This window comes from Solanum lycopersicum, chromosome 2, assembly GCF_036512215.1.
Source record: "Solanum lycopersicum chromosome 2, SLM_r2.1".
NCBI lineage: Eukaryota > Viridiplantae > Streptophyta > Magnoliopsida > Solanales > Solanaceae > Solanum > Solanum lycopersicum.
The window spans coordinates 58263722-58281464 of NC_090801.1; the positions used below are offsets into that span (position 1 = coordinate 58263722).

Here is a 17743-nt window from a genome sequence, read left to right on the forward strand (position 1 = left end):
TACTCGATCATCACACAAAAAAGTAGTACTATAATTACACGAATGATTTTATGTTTGTTTGCACAACAGACTTTACTATGTAAGTAAAAAGGATCCGGACCCTAAAGGGTAAAAAATGTTAACAAAAATTCCAAAACGATATATGAAATTTCTTTTTAACCAAAAAGGCAAAATCCCTCGGGAGCGATTTTCAATTTTCAATTTTTTTTAATAACCTTTCTAAGTAAGTCGCTGCTTATGCAGCGACATTACCTTAAATTTTTTTTTTTTGCTTCTTTTATTTAAAAAAGTTTAAATGCATGCATGTATTTTAAACATACTCTTTATGTAAACAATTTTCTCTCCTCGAGATTTAATTGTACTATTTTTTTGCTTCAAAATATATAAGTGTACTTATTTAAGTAAAAATCATGTTTATTAAAAAATTAATAAATACAATGTGTAGTTTATTACTTCCTCTAGCCTTTTTTTAATTTTTTTTTTAAAAATAAATCGCTGCCAAGGCAGCGGTTTTAAATCAAAAAATTTTTTAGTGATTTAATTTTTAAAAATTAAAAAAGAAATAATTAAAAATCGCAGCAATTTAATTTTAAAAAAATATTTTTTTCATTTAAACTTTTTTAAATAAAAGAAGCAAAAGAAAATAAAAAAATTAAGGTAATGTCGCTGCATAAGCAGCGACTTACTTAAAAAGATTATAAAAAAAAATTTGAAAATTGAAAATCGCTCCCTCGGGAGCGATTTTGCTTTTTCCAATGGACAAAATCGCTACTTTGTGAGCCATTTTGCCCTTTTGGTCAAAAAGAAATTTCATATACCGTTTTAGAATTTTTGTTAACATTTTTTACCCTTTAGGCTTCGGACTCTAAGTAAAAACTCTTCCAGACTAACTTACTGCAATCAACTTTCTTTTTTTAATTATTTAAATTAACTTGATAAAAAAAAATTGGCCATATAATAGTGTAGTGACTTATCAGCATCAGTGTGGATCGTATAAATTAAGATACGTCTATATATTAGTCCCACAAGGCGTGATGCAGAATCTTAATAAGAAAAACGTATTACAATTTAACTAGAATTATTTTGAAATAATAGAAAAAATCAACTAAATGCAGAGGGATTTAATTCTTGAGGAACACTAGAACAATTTACGCAAGAGAACTGGCTAATCCTATTTACTAATATACCTAAGAATTAAAGATTGAAAATTCAACCAGTTATCACTAATCCTCAGCATGTCTAGTAAGAAATTTGGTTGATGCTTTTTGGACTAGTCTTTCACTCAATTGATGGTCCGTGAAAAGAATACATAATTAAGTGATCATCTCAGATATTATTTTGTGATATATTTGTAGTAAAACATCAACATGCATATACGTATTCGATAAGGAAAGGAGAAATGGAAAATGGAGAGAATTTACTGGGAAATTGAACTTTCATTTAGTGGGAGCAAGATTCCTCAACATGCATATATGATCGTTACTATTTACTGATCAAAAGTTGTTAAAATTTAAATATGAACACCAGTTGTAATCAATTAGAATACAGTACGGGTGTTAAAATTGAACCTCATTATAGATGTATTCATAATTTTAAGGGTTGAAATTAAAATAATTCGATCTCAATCCCTTCAAGTCCAAAATTATATTTTGAGACATTGAAATATGTATATTCATATATTGAAGGTGTAACATTTATTTATACATTTGTAACTTCTTTTTAAAATATTCCTTCAGTTGAAATTCAAATTATAATTATAATATATATTAAGCGGCTTGAATTGAGCAAATCAAGATCCAACTCGTTTTGAATCCTTTTTAGCTCAAAAAAATTTTAAGCGATCAGATTAAAACCAATTTTTATTTCAATCTTATTCATCCATTTTTATATATATTCCATTAGGGAAGTTTAAATGCACCTTATTTTCTTTTTTTTTTCCTTTAAACGCCAATCAAAATTTTGTCGTTTGGAAAAGAAAAAAGGAAGACGGAGAAAAAACGATCTCATTTTCCACTGGCTTAATAGGCGGAGGGAATTTGAGGTGACTCTATTTGCGCATAATTTACGAACACCACAAAAGTAAACTTTTTTATTTTTTATTTTTTGTGTCTTTATTTATTTGTTAAATATTTCTTTTATTTTAAATTAATTAAATTATAGAGATATTTTTTATTTTTAAATTAATTTAATTGTTTAATTTTTAAGATTATTTTTAGATTGTTCTTTCAATTTTGTCATTCATTAATTAACATTGGAATTAGTCATTTTCATAAATTAACACTTAATTATTTTAATCATAAATTTGATAATAATTAATAAGGGTAAAAATGAAAAGTTATGTCTAATTTGTGTCTTAATATTTTTTTCTTTACGAATGTGAAACACCTTAACAATTCAATTAATTTGAAATAAAGAACGTATTTTCTAATTTGATGGTCTTTTGAACTAATCATTTTTGACAAATTAAAAATAATTTTTGTAATATAATAGATAAATAAAAACAAATGGATACTATATTATATTTGTGGCAAGTGGTGAAGACTTCTCCGTTGACTTGATGTGAGACACAAAGTGAGTGCTGGATGCCTGGATCCACACGGTATGATATTTGGTGAATGCGAGTCTATCCTATTTTTTTCATATCAAAGTGTGCGATTATTTTATTTAAAAGTTTAAATCATATCATGTGTCATTATTATAATATGATAAGTATTATTTTATTTTTAATCATAATTTTTGAATTTGGACAAAGAGTCGCTTTTTTTGGGACCATTTTTACCATTAATATGATGTGGAATTTTCAACCTAGTGCTAATTTAAAGTTAATTGGGAATAAATATGAATACGTATATTGCACTCGTGATCTTAACATTTTGAAACTGTCTCTCACTGACACGACAAATAATACTTGAGTGAGACATACCTTAAAAAAATTGAATTATTCAAAATTCTAGACAAATTTTATTTTCACCAAACAAAATTATATATAAACATAGGTTTATTTTGTAAAATGTGTATCCTCTTTTAGGAGCGGTACTGCTGCACCATTATATTATGCCAAGATTCTAAGATCCAAATTGTTGGTATACACATCTAATACAATAATATATATTGCGTAGTAATTAATTAGTTTAGTTTCTATATAGAAACTTTAATTGAAACTTCCTAGACAAGCAAAGACTAGTACAGTGCAATTCAGAAGTCAATAATAATCTTGAAAAATAAAATAAAGAATACATACTTAGAACATCAAATTTCCATCAATAAATCTAAACAACCAATCAATCAAGACTATTTTTCCAAAACCCTTGGGTCCAGTTGTTGACTTAAAAGTTGGTTAATTTCAACCGTTATTCATTAAATACGATAGAATTTCTCATCTAGGCCACTATATAAACGCCTTGCTACTGAAGACATTAAATGCAAGCTTCTTACAACAATATTCTTTTCCCTTCTACACTAACCATGGCTATGAAAGTTGATTTGATGAATATTTTAATTACACTATTCTTTGTAATTAGCATGTTCAACACTCAAACAAGAGGTCGCAGCCAGCCAAAACTGTCCGTGTCTGAGAGACACGAGCTGTGGATGTCACGTCATGGACGCGTTTACAAGGACGAAGTAGAAAAAGGAGAACGATTCATGATTTTCAAAGAAAACATGAAATTCATTGAGTCGGTCAATAAGGCAGGGAATCTGTCTTACAAGTTAGGGATGAATGAATTTGCAGATATTACTTCACAAGAGTTTTTGGCTAAATTTACTGGATTAAACATACCTAATTCATATCTTTCACCTTCTCCAATGTCATCAACGGAATTTAAAAAAATTAATGATCTTAGCGATGATTACATGCCGTCTAACTTGGACTGGAGAGAGTCTGGGGCTGTCACTCAAGTGAAACATCAAGGTCGATGTGGTAAGATAGAACACTGTCTCATGAAATATTATTCACTGATATTAATTAATTAGGTATTTTTTTTGTATTATTAGGATGTTGCTGGGCGTTTTCTGCAGTTGGATCACTAGAAGGAGCCTACAAAATTGCAACAGGCAACTTGATGGAATTCTCTGAACAGGAACTTCTCGATTGCACCACCAACAATTATGGCTGCAACGGAGGTTTTATGACGAATGCATTCGATTTTATCATAGAAAATGGTGGAATTTCAAGGGAATCAGATTATGAATACCTAGGTCAACAGTACACATGCAGAAGCCAAGAGAAAACAGCAGCAGTGCAAATAAGTAGTTATCAAGTCGTGCCTGAAGGTGAAACATCACTATTACAAGCCGTAACTAAACAGCCAGTGTCCATTGGAATAGCTGCTAGCCAAGATTTACAGTTTTACGCGGGAGGAACTTATGACGGAAACTGTGCCGATCGAATTAACCATGCTGTAACAGCGATAGGATATGGAACTGATGAGGAAGGTCAGAAATATTGGTTGTTGAAGAATTCATGGGGAACAAGTTGGGGTGAGAATGGGTATATGAAAATTATAAGAGATTCTGGGGATCCTTCAGGTCTTTGTGATATCGCAAAGATGTCTTCTTATCCAAACATAGCGTAGCATAGATAAGCAAGCATTTCTTATATGTTGTTGTATTATTAAGAATTGAGGGGAAAAAATATTGATTGTGTACATGCAAAAGCTTTTTGCATGAAGTATTTGTATCTTTGTATTAAATGGAACTTTATGAAGTTGTTAAAAAGTGTATTGATTATTATCATATGACGAAGAAAAAAGAGTAATTTTGTGTTTTAGTTTGATATCCACTTAATACTTAAAATATTATATCACTTACTTTCGCACTTATTACCTAATATTGACTTATTCTTAGTGAAATAATTTACGGCCACATAATATTTATAATTTTTTTTAAACTAGAAATTTTATAAATATTTCTTTTTTAACAAAAACTTTGTGTCAAGTCAAATTAAGTCATATAAATTGAAACGGAGGAGCGTGTATTTTAATTTTAGTTGAAGCTAGACTGTTGGAATTTTATGTAAATATTAGGAGTACCTCATCTATATGTTTTCACTAATTAAATATCCCGTAGCTTTAATTTGGTGAACAAATGCCTACCTAATTGCCACAAAAAGCCCATAAAAGGGATCTCCATCCAAAATGTCAACATGTGATGTGAATACAAATTTTACAATTTTTGCACCTAGCTTACAAGTTCAAAATAAATTCTCTTCAAAGCTATATCCCATATCAAATAAAATTCTTAGAACGTTTTCCTCTATCGCCCTCAAAAGGTGGCTAAGTGTTGGGATCAACAAGTAAGTTTCTTTACGAATTAACACGTTCCTCTTACTATGTCTTTCATTTTTCTTAACTAACATTTGGAACTCATTAATTCAATTAATTTTAACTCTATACTCTATAAGGTTCGTTTAACAATAAAGTGTTCTACTTCAAGTTTAGTTATTCTTAAATTCAAATCAATATTTAGTTAAATATGAATCAAAATCACTCATTTCACTATATTTAGAGCTGTCAATATGGGATTGACCTACAAGGCCGATTCAACCTAACCCTTGAACTAAATAGAGTTGAATTTAATTTTTTTCAGCTCATTTAGGAATGAAACTTTTTAGCCCAACCTCATTTGGCTCGTTAGCCTCGTAGATCCCAATATGCAGCCCGCTTCGGACTGGATAGGACTTCTATGCTAACTCGTTCAACTCTCTAGCTCTTTAAATTTGGATTGGGCCCATTTTAACCACTATAAATATAGGGAAAATTGTACATAATAGCAAACTAATAACCTAAATTAAATGGAATAGCTAGGGTTTGATTTAATTGTGCTCCATAGCAAACATTAGCTAAAATTTGCCAGCGTCTCTCTCCCAAAAATCTCGCTCGCCACTCTCCATTCTCGCTCGCCTCTCTCGCCACTCTCCATTCTCGCTCGCCTCTCTCGCTTTATACACAGAAGTGTATAATCTGTTTCTGTTTTGTATAAAGCGAGAGAAAATTGTATATACACATGCAAAAATGTATATCTTCGTGTTATACACTTAATTATACAATTTACAAACATTTTACTTCAAATATTGCAGAGAAAAAGGCCAACGAATTATACAATTGCGAATTATACAATTGCAGTGAAATACAATTTTCTCTAGCTTTATACAACATAAGTGTATATGTTGTGTTTCTGTTTTTGTATAAAGCGAGAAAAACATATATCTTCTTGCTATACACTTATAATTATGCAATATACATACATTTTAATTCGATTCAACTGTATGCAAAATAAATTATACAATTGCAGCGAAATAGGCCAGCGAATTATACAATTTAGGCCAGCGAATTATACAATTGTATATATATAGCCAATTATACAATTTTATGTTTGCTATGGAGCGCAATTATGCAAAATTTGCTATAGCATACAAATATGAATTTTTTGTTTCTATATGTGAAAGTTGCCCATAAATATATCTATTATTAATATCACAATAATAAAGTACTTTGTATTTTTGTGTATTAAATTCTTTTTGAGGTTGTTAAACTTATAATACTATATATTTTATTTGTGATTAAACTTAATACCATATATATTTCGCTTTTGCCTACAAAACACCCTGAGTGAGTTTCACTTTAATCAACTAAACAATGACTCTGTGGACATGGATAGATTTGGAACTTCTTTAACCGCTAAACCAAAGTTAATTATCTTATTTTTTTCATCATTAAATTTATGTGGTATATTTAAGTTTCTTAATTTTGAGTATGAATTGAAATTTTTTTAAAATTAAATTTAAAATTTAAGACTAAATAAACTCACTATTAATAACTATAACTACCAACTTAAATATTTACAAAAAAGAATTTATCAAAGAAAAGAATAGTTAGACTTCCAAAATTTTAACATTAATGGCTAAGACCATCCCCAATCCACCTCTATTTTACTAACTGGAGAGTAAAATAGAGAATAGACACTCGAACCCATCTCTATATCACTCTTCATTCTTCAAATATAGAGAGGTGAATAGTAGTTCTCCAAATTACTTTTTGACAATTTTATTATTATTTTTAATACTTTCTAATTAACATATTATTTTACAAATAATGTTAACTAAATATCTAATATTCATACTTCTTTTTAAATGTAATATAATATTTTTAAAAATGTATTATTTAATATATAGTACTTTCATCCCGAATTAATCGTAATTTAATTTTTTCTAATTTTCATTAATGATATAATTTGATTTTATTATTGATTTTCTCTATAACAATAAACACAATTAAAATGATTAGATGAAAATTTTAATTGAAAAATACAATACATAATATGATAATTTAAATACAACATAATACAATACATAACATTATAATTTGAATATAACATAAAATACAATACATAACATAATAATTAATTCGGAATAAAGTAAGAATCATGTGGCCAAAAAGATGTTGAACGTGAACTTGGAGTTTAACAATCACGTTTTGCAATTATTATAGGACCATCACGTTTTTGAGGAAATGAAGTGCTACATGAATAATAACTACATGTATTATGTTGCACAAGATGATAATTGAGGATAAACATGATCTTAATGCAACAATTCAAAACGATGTAGAGGTTGCAACTCCAACGTTGAAAATGGTTATAAATGAAAATCTCTTATTTGAACAATTTTTAGCAATACATAAAAAAAATAAGGACGATAATGCTCATTTTGAAGTTTGTATGCTTTAATATAGTATTTATAGGAGCAACATAATAATTTTGAAAATTGAGTGTTTATATAATTGTATTTTAATCTTATTAGAATTTATCCATTAATTTGTATATTATAGCATATTTTGTTGTAATTTATGTTATTTAAAAATTTAGAATAAAATAATCATAAAATAGAGAATTGGACTAGAAATAGTTATATGAAGAAAATAGAAAACTCTATATTTGAAGAATAAAATAGTGGACAGAGGTGAAGATGCTTGTCCACAAAAAGATAAGTTGACTTTGAAAATTTTAATATTGACAACGTGATACTTCTATTCTCTAATTTGAAGAAAAAGCACGGGGTTCTTCAATTTTAAAAAAATGAACCAAAATCAAGTAATATTGTATGGAAAAAAAACTGTCTGGGCATGTGGCCAAAATGACAAGATTACATCAGATATTAAAACCAAATGCGACTTCAAAATTGAAATAGAGAAAATAATGGGAGCAAGAAAACTAATCAAACAAAAAAAATAAGTAAATTGATAATCAATTTATTTAATAAGCCCAACAATTTACATAAATATAATGTCAAATCATAACAACTATCAATAATAATAAAACTCTAGTAATGAAATGTATAAGATATACACCGTGATGTACATGTTGCTATTAATTCTATTTGTAGTGTGTTCCAATGAACCTACTTACTTAAACCGGTACAAATCAAAGTTGGCATAATAAATTAACAATCTCTCTACATTTTTTTTTTTGCAAGTCAAGTTGGCTATTAAAATTGGGTTAAAATTAATACATTAGAGTTGTCTCTTAGCTGGATAAGGCCAAAGATAATTTGATTATTCATATATTAATTTTATATATATCATGTGTTTGGTGTTCAAATAGAATAAAACTTATTCAATGGGAATGATTTAGGGAATTAATGATAAAATAAAACGTTAAATATTATATTTTTAGCGGGTTAAATTAAATGGGCGGATCATTAAATGGTTTTAATAGACATATATATTTGATTCTTAAAATTTTGATTAATAATTAAAATTTCATGTCACTAAATTTTAATGAAAAAACAATTAAATACGTTGAGTGATTTTATGTGCAAAGAAGTCATAGTTGAGTGATTTTGAGTTGACAATGAAAGTTGAGTGACTTTCTGTACAAAAAAATTACAGTTGAGTGACTTTTGAGTTGAAAACGAAAGTTGAGTGATTTTCCGTGGAACAATTGATAGGTGAGTTATGAACTCTTTATAAATGTGCCTTAGTTAGTTACTGATAGTTAGTTTAAAATATCAGATTAGATGAGTAATTAAATAGTTAGAAATGATGTGCCAAGTCCGTTCACTGTATTCATTCTTTTCTAACGCATTATATTTTCTCTTCAAATTCAATTCATTTCTTTCCTTCTTACATTGTTCATGGATTCTATCATGAATTATCATTAAAGTGCTGTAACTAATATCTATATAATTAATACTCATATTATTAATATTTGCTTAACTTTATTTGGCTACTTAACATAACAGTTCAAACATTTTTTACGATTTGAAAGCTATGTATACAATATCCTAGCTACAGGATTTTTATAGTTATAGTTTACATAATTGCGCTCCATAGCAAACAAGCATCAGACTGTATAACTCGCCTGCAGGAGCATCAGTTTATATAATTTCGTTGGCTGACCTCTCATTTGTACAAAACCGCAGCAATTGTGCATGTATATAAGTTATATAATTGTATACTATGTACATGTATGAATGGTTGTGTTTGTATATATGCATAAAGTTTGAATTTATAGACAATTGAATCGAACTAAAACGTTTGTATATCAAATCTCGATCTCTCACTTTATTCAACAAAAATTATACATTGTAATTTGTATAATATGTGTTTGTATAAGGCGAGAAAAAAATAAAGACAAACGAGAACTAGGCAGGGGAAGATCTGTATTTGTATCATTATAAATGTATATGATGAAAATATATTATTTGTATTTGTTTATACACTTTTCTCTTCAAAAACAAACACATTTTATACATTTATGTTTGCATAAAGTGAGAGAGGCGAGGGAGAGACTGACGAGCGAAAATTTGAGAGAGAGAAAGGCTATAGGTTACAATTAAATCGTATTGTGGTTATACCATTTGATTTGAATTAATAGCTGGTTTGCTATTATCTACAATTTTCTCTTTTAAATTTTAGAAAGATTGAGTACACAATCATTTTTACTAAGATTGAGTACAAATTAAATAAGATGTATCAAATCCTTTAAATATACGGGAACGATTCTAATGTTTGCTTGTTTATTGAGTTGTCTAAAATCCAATTAAATATTAGAAGTGTATTTCATGATAAGTAATAATAAATGAAATCGCTTCACTATAAATTAGCATTTGAGATGGGCAATATGAATGAAAACGTAGCAAAATAAGAAAGAAAGAATCAATTAGATACATAATAAAAAAAAGAGGAGTGGTATGGGTAGCATGGCTGATAAATGGGAGGAACTTAGTGGGAAAAACAATTGGGAAGGATTATTAAACCCCTTGGATCTTGATCTTCGTAAATATATCATTCAATACGGAGAATTGGCTCAAGCAATCAATGACACTTTCATTACAGAAAAAGCGTCTAAATATGCAGGAGCTAGCAGATACTCTATGGAAAACCTTTTTACTAAAGTTGGACTTGACCCAACCAAGTATCGTGTAACCAAATATTTCTATGCTACTGCATCCATTCCACTTCCTGATGGTGTTTTCTTCGTGAAATCATTGTCAAGAGAAGCATGGAGTAAGGAATCAAATTTTATGGGATATATTGCTGTAGCTACTGATGAGGGTAAAGTTTCACTAGGAAGAAGGGATATTGTTATTAATTGGAGAGGAAGTATGCAAACATTGGAGTGGGTGAATGACCTTCAATTTGTACTTGTTCCAGCACCAGAAGTATTTGGTGATGGAGGCTTGCTTCAACCTTTGGTGCATCAGGGCTTCTATAATGTCTATACAGCATCCAGTTCAAGATCACAGTTTAATGTGACTAGTGCCAGAGATCAGGTACTACATGTACTTTTATTTATTAGTCGGAAAAAAGGCTAAAGATATATTAAAATAATTCATCATATATATTTTTTAGGTAATGGAAGAAGTGAAAAGATTGGTTGAGGAATATAAGAATGAAGAGGTGAGCATAACTGTGACGGGACACAGCCTGGGTGCATCACTTGCAACTCTGAATGCAGTTGACATAGCTTTCAATAAAATCAACAAAGCAAGTAATGGCAAAGAGTTCCCAGTCACTGCTTTTCCATTCGCATGTCCTAAAGTTGGAGATCTCCAATTTAAGGCAGCATTTGACAAAATAATAGGGCTTCGTATCTTGAGAATTGATAACTTATTGGATATTGCTCCGAAATACCCACCTATTGGATACTTTGACGTTGGGCAGGAGCTAATGATTGACACCACAAAATCTCCCTATGTGAAACCTCCAGGACAACCTGTGAACTGGCATTCGCTGGAGTCATACTTGCATGGAATCGCTGGAACTCAAGGTACGGGGCTTTTAGCGGGTTTTAATTTAGAGGTGAATCGTGATATCTCACTTATCAACAAGCAGTTGGACGGATTGAAAGATGAATATTGCATTCCTGTGAATTGGTGGGTTGAGAAAAACAAAGGAATGGTTCAACAAGAAGATGGATCTTGGCTTCTCTTGGATCGCGATGATTATGACTTCTGATGGAGCTACCAACACTTTTAAAAAAACTATCATTTTATTTCCTTTCATCAAATGTTTTTTTTATTATTATTATTGTTTTATGTATGACTGATGTATCTCTAGTTGATTGGGCATGGCTTTCCTATGTAATTTATATGCATGTGTAATAAAATATTGAATGTTTTTGTTTGCTTACAAGCTAAAATTTGCTTTTGCTTTCATAAATCTCTGTGTTGATTATTGCTAGGGTAATTAATTAGAAGTAATTGATTACAAAGCATAAGAAATCTGACATTGATTTGTGTCGAATAAGCGATTTTGATGGTTTATTATGGGAGTTAGGATTTGATCATTTCGTAAGATTGGCCTTTTTGAATAGGAGTAGAACGAATATAATAGCCTCTTCTAAATTTGCTTTTGCTTTCATGATTCTCTTTGTTGATTGCTAGTGTAATTGTTTACAAAGCATAAGAAACTTGACATTGACTTTATATTTAATTTCATGCAATTTTGATGACTTGTTTCAAATAAGGGATTGTTATTGTTTATGGGAGTTAGAATTTTATCAATTACACCCTCCGTCCATTATTGTTTGTCATGATTTCTATTTTTAGAGTCAAACTATAGGAATTTTGATTAACATTTTAAGATGTATTTTTTCATGATATTGATATGAAAAAAATATTATAATTTATAGTACTTTTCATATAGTTTTTGAATATCTGTATTTTTTGTTTGAAATATCAAATTAATGTAATCTAATTTAACTTTGAAATTAATTAAATTAACTTTATAAAAAAATAACATGATAAATAAAAATGGACGGAAGAAGTAATAAAGACCGTATAAGCCATTAAGACCTTTTTGGATAGGGGTAAGAACAAATGTAATAGCCTCTTCTCAATGATCTCGTATATATAGTATGAAAACGTTTTGACTTTTTGATAATTTTCACAAATTGGAAATTTTCATATTTATAAAAAAAAAAATTAAAATTTACATGTCAAAACAAATTAAATTCCAACTTTAAATAAACTCTACCCAAATTAAAACTTTCAAATTCAAAACCAAATGCTTACTAATTAATAAGTCATGAAAAATAAGTACCAATTAAGTACATTTAAAAATCGGATTGTTTGTTGAGGGAGAAACTCTCATCTTATGTTTATAAAAATCAAATCGAAGAAATTACATTAAATAACATAATTTTTTTGTTTGATTCGATTTGATTTCGGAATATAATTTCAAAAATGTTCATTTCACTCTAAATGAAATAATTTATATTCACAGTCGACACAAATATATATGACTTGTTTTATTCCATAAGTTTCAAAAATGTTCATTTTTTAAATTAAAAAAAACTTTGTGTCAAGTCAATCTAAGTCATATAAATTGAGACAGATGAATATGTATTTTGATTTTTAGTTGAAGGAATTTTATGTAAATATTAGGAGTATGATCTCAGCTATATATATTCACAAATCAAATATCCCTAAGCTTTAATTTGGTGAACAAATGCCTACATAATTGCCACAAAAAGGCCCTAAATGGAATCTCCACGATTTCACCCAAAATGTTTAACATGTGATGGTGAATTTTACAATTTCTGCACCAAGCTTACAAGTTTTTACAATTTCGCATATCAAATGGACTCTTTAACGTTTTCCTCTATCGCCCTCAAAAGGTAGTTAAATCAAGATGTTTCTTTACCGATTAACACTTCGTAAATCGGAGAGCTTGAAGGAGTATTGTCTTTCGTTTTCTCTTTAACTACCTAACATTTGGAACTCATTCATTTGATTAATTTAAATTCAATGTTATATAAAGTTTGTTTAAATTAAATGTTCTTCATCAAACATTTTCGTTCTTAACCAAGATATTTCGTTAAATTATGTCCTCTAGTAGAATCTTTATAATTAATATCATAATAATAAAGTATTTCACTTTAATCAACTCCAGAAAAAGAGGAGCAGAAAAATTGAAATGAGAAGACTATAAAATAGACCAACTGAAATGTCATCAAATTCGAAAGACTAAAGAATGACTTTGTGGACATGGGTATATTTGGAACTTCCTTACGCACTAAACGGAAGTTAATTAACTACCTTACTTTTTCATGTCTAAATTTATGTAGAATATTTGGTTTTAAAAATAAATTTAAAATTTAAAAAATACATAAATTTTCTATTAATAACTATAACCACCAACTTAAAATCTTTATAAAAAAGTTGATCAAAGAAAAGATTAATTGACTTTCAAAATTAAAATATTGACACGTAAATTTAATAGATATATCAAATATTATCGTATAAATAATTTGAATGTGACAAAAGAATATTAACGGATATCGCTAACAATAATATTGCTACATATATAGCTAACACTCAATATTGATCATGCATGGTACGTTAGGGCTCGAGTGAGTGAGTTTTTTCTATTGGTTGATGCTTAATTCATTTAACCTATAAATATAGTGTATTTCTCTAGCTTGTATGACATTCAGATCCCAAGAAATACAACAATATATTTCTATTATTGTATTCCAAATTTTCCTAATTCATTAAGTTTTTATTTCATAACATCTTTTCTACTAAAATCGCTCTCAGAGTCGAAGCTCACGACACCAGATTCAGAGCTCGCATACGTTATCGACGCTCGAAAGCTCCATTTAACTACTCGTAATTTACAGTTTTAATCTACTTTTCGCTTTATTTCAATATATATGACTCAATTTTCTATTTAGTTAGTGTAAAAAAAAAGACATAATTCTATATTTAGTAGTAATATTTTAACTTTTAAATGCCTATTTTACAACTAATGTAATGATTTATCACTGTTCAAAAATCTATAACTTATTTTAGATCACAAATTTCAAAAGTTAATCTTTTCTTTTTAAACATCATTTCAAATCAAATAACATCATATATATTGAGATTAGAGGGAGTCATACAATAATGTTCAAGTGCTAATAATCAAATACAATGAATTAAACTAAAACAAATCGGAATTAGGAATTATTAGGTATCTGAACTAAAATTAATGTTTAGTAATATAGGATCTTAAAGACAAATCATGGGCTAGTAACCCAAAATAATATGAATCGTTTCTCACTTTCTTGTAGTGTTTTGAAGATAAGTTTCGAATGGAGTGAATTAGGTTGGGCTCTTAAATAGGGAAACAATTGTGTTGGGCCGGACAAATCCGTTTGACAACTCCAACACCCACTATGAAGCATACAAATATTAATTACAACTTAATCATTACAGTAATCTTAGTCTTACATATTATTACGACAAAATCTACTCAGAAAGAACCGTCTGAAAGTTCAATCTAGGACCTTGGTCTCAACAAAATGAGAACTATTAAACTTTTGAATTCACTTTTACTTATATTTATTAAATGCTCACTTTTTACTTTAGTGATGGGTTAAAACTCAAAACCAAACGTGACTTCAAAATTGAAATAGAAAAAGTAATGCAAGCAAGAAAATTAATCAAACAAAAAAATGAAGTAGATTCATCATCCATTCATTTAACCCCACCATTTAAATAATAAATCATAACAACAATAATAATAAAATTCCAATAATGAATTATGTAAGATATATAACGTGTTACATGATGTTACTATTTTCTATTTGTAGTGTATTCCAATGAATTAGCGATCCCTGTACATTTTTCTAAAGTGCTTTTTGTTTTTGCAAGTCAAGTTGGCTACTAGAAATAGGTTTAAATCAAATACACTAATAATTCAAACATTTTTTATGATATGAAAGCTACGTATACAATATCCTTAGCTACAAGATTTGGTACATGATTGGGATTGCGTATCCCCAGAAAGTCAAACAATAGATCTACTTAGTTGTATTCTTTTTTAATAACACATCCAATCAACTGTTAAGCAATAAAATAAAAATCATGGTGTGTGCATTAATTGTTAACTCAACAAAGGTTAATTACCAAAGTGGGACTTCAAAAACCAGCTATAGTAAAGTAATAATTAAAAATTTTAAAGGTCATCTTTTTGAAGGAGCATTCAGCTCCAATGTAGAACTTCACCAATGCTAGTAACCAAAAATAAAATAAAATGTGGAGTGATGATCTTTTACCATCAGTTAAATTTTAGCGGCCGGCAAACATGATAAAACATCAAAATTATTTGAGTAAGGTGTACCAAAGCCTTTAAATATACGGGACCGATCGTAATCTTTGCTTATTTATTGAATTGTCTGAAATCCAATTAAAAATTAGAAGCGTGTTTTATGATAAGTAACAATAAATGAAATCGTTCACTATAAATTAGCATTTGAGATGGGCAATATGAAAAACAGATCATAGCAAAATAAGAAAGAAAGGGAAAAGAGAGGAGTAATATGGCTGAGAAATGGGAGGAACTTAGTGGTAAAAACAATTGGGAAGGTCTATTACACCCCTTGGATGTTGATCTTCGTAAATACATCATTCATTACGGAGAATTGGCTCAAGCAACTTATGACACTTTCATTACAGAAAGAGCGTCTAAATATGCAGGTGCTAGCAGATACTCAATGGAAAATCTTTTTACTAAGGTCGGACTTGACCCAAACAAGTATCGTGTGACCAAATTTTTCTATGCTACTGCATCCATTCCACTTCCTGATGGTTTCATCGTGAAATCATTGTCAAGGGAAGCATGGAGTAAGGAATCAAATTTTATGGGATATATTGCTGTGGCTACTGATGAGGGTAAAGTTTCACTAGGAAGAAGGGATATTGTGATTGCTTGGAGAGGAACTATGCAGAAGCTGGAGTGGGTTAATGATCTTCAATTTTTACTTGTGCCAGCACCCCAAGTATTTGGTGATGGAGGTTTGCTTCCTTTGTTTCAACCTTTGGTGCATCATGGCTTTTACAATGCTTATACATCATCGAGTTCACGATCACAGTTTAATCTGACTAGTGCCAGAGATCAGGTACGTACATGTTAATTTTCTATTCGATTTGATATATCGGAACAATTCATCATTATTTCTTCCTTTTAATTATCAGGTAATTGAAGAAGTGAAAAGATTGGTGGAGGAATATAAGCATGAAGAGGTGAGTATAACTGTGACTGGACACAGCCTAGGTGCATCACTTGCAACTCTAAATGCAGTTGACATAGCTTTCAATGGAATCAATAAAACAAGTGAAGGCAAGGAGTTTCCAGTGACTGCCTTTCCATTCGCAAGTCCTAAAGTTGGGGATCTTCAATTTAAGGCAGCATTTGACAAAATAAAAGGGCTTCGTGTTTTGAAAATTCATAACTTATTGGATATTGTTCCGAAATACCCACCTATTGGATATTTTGACGTTGGGCAGGAGCTAATGATTGACACCACAAAATCTCCCTATGTGAAGCCTCCAGGAGAACCTGTGAGCTGGCATTTGCTGGAGCCCTACTTGCATGGAGTCGCTGGAACTCAAGGTTTAGGACTTTTAGCAGGTTTTAAACTAGAGGTGAATCGCGATATTTCACTTGTCAACAAGCAGTGGGACGTATTGAAAGATGAATATTGCATTCCTGGGCTTTGGTGGGTTGAGAAAAACAAAGGAATGGTTCAACAAGAAGATGGATCTTGGCTTATGTTGGATCGCGATGAGTATGACTTCTGAGGGAGCTACCTACACTTTTAAAAAGTGATCATTTTATTTACTTTTAAGAAATGTTTGAATAAAAGTTTTTTTTTTTTTTAATGTATGAGTTATGTATCTCTAGTTGATTAGGCATGGCTTACCTATGCAGTGTGTACTCAAATTTATTATATGCATGAAATAATATATTGAATGTTTTTGTTTGCTTATAAGCTAAAAATTTGCTTTTGATTTCATGAATCTCTCTTGATTAATAGTGTAATTAATTAGTAGTAATTGATCACAAAGCATCAGAAAGTTGATTGTGAGTCCGTTTGGATATGCTTAAAAAAAGTAATTTTTAAAAAATACTTTTGAAAGTGGTGAAACTTATTTTTAAAATAAGTAGATATGCGTTTGGATAAAAGTGTTTCAACTGAAAAAAAATTGTTGATGTGTTTAGCAAATAAGTGATGATAAACACTTTTTTTTATCAAAATGTTTGAAATACCATTAAAACTGTTAACATGATAAAAAGTTGATTAATTTAAGATTTTTATACTTAAAAAATTAAAACAAAATTAATTTATATTTTACATCCATAAGTAATAATATTTTGTATCATTCACATATTTCTTTGTCATCACAAATTTTTTATAATAATAATAATAATAATAATAAAAATAAAAGTATAAATAAAACTAAAAATAATAA

At 29.2% G+C, this 17743-nt stretch overlaps 3 protein-coding genes across 3 annotated transcripts; all 3 read left to right on the forward strand.

Moving 5' to 3' along the window:
• Positions 1–3421: 3421 nt before the first annotated feature.
• Rcr3 (cysteine protease) lies at positions 3422–4771 on the forward strand. The gene is made up of 2 exons (NM_001320315.1): positions 3422–3922; positions 3997–4771. Exons 1-2 carry the CDS (start codon positions 3466–3468, stop codon positions 4575–4577), a joined length of 1038 nt encoding a protein of 345 aa, NP_001307244.1. The 5' UTR covers positions 3422–3465; the 3' UTR covers positions 4578–4771.
• Positions 4772–10122: 5351 nt separating this feature from the next.
• Positions 10123–11643, forward strand: LOC101250856 (phospholipase A1-IIgamma-like). The gene is made up of 2 exons (XM_004232918.5): positions 10123–10774; positions 10854–11643. Exons 1-2 carry the CDS (start codon positions 10193–10195, stop codon positions 11457–11459), a joined length of 1188 nt encoding a protein of 395 aa, XP_004232966.1. The 5' UTR covers positions 10123–10192; the 3' UTR covers positions 11460–11643.
• Positions 11644–15510: 3867 nt separating this feature from the next.
• Positions 15511–17270, forward strand: LOC101250566 (phospholipase A1-IIgamma). The gene is made up of 2 exons (XM_004232917.5): positions 15511–16389; positions 16466–17270. The coding sequence occupies exons 1-2, from the start codon at positions 15811–15813 to the stop codon at positions 17069–17071; spliced, it is 1185 nt and encodes a 394-aa protein (XP_004232965.1). The 5' UTR covers positions 15511–15810; the 3' UTR covers positions 17072–17270.
• The last annotated feature ends 473 nt before the right edge of the window (positions 17271–17743 follow it).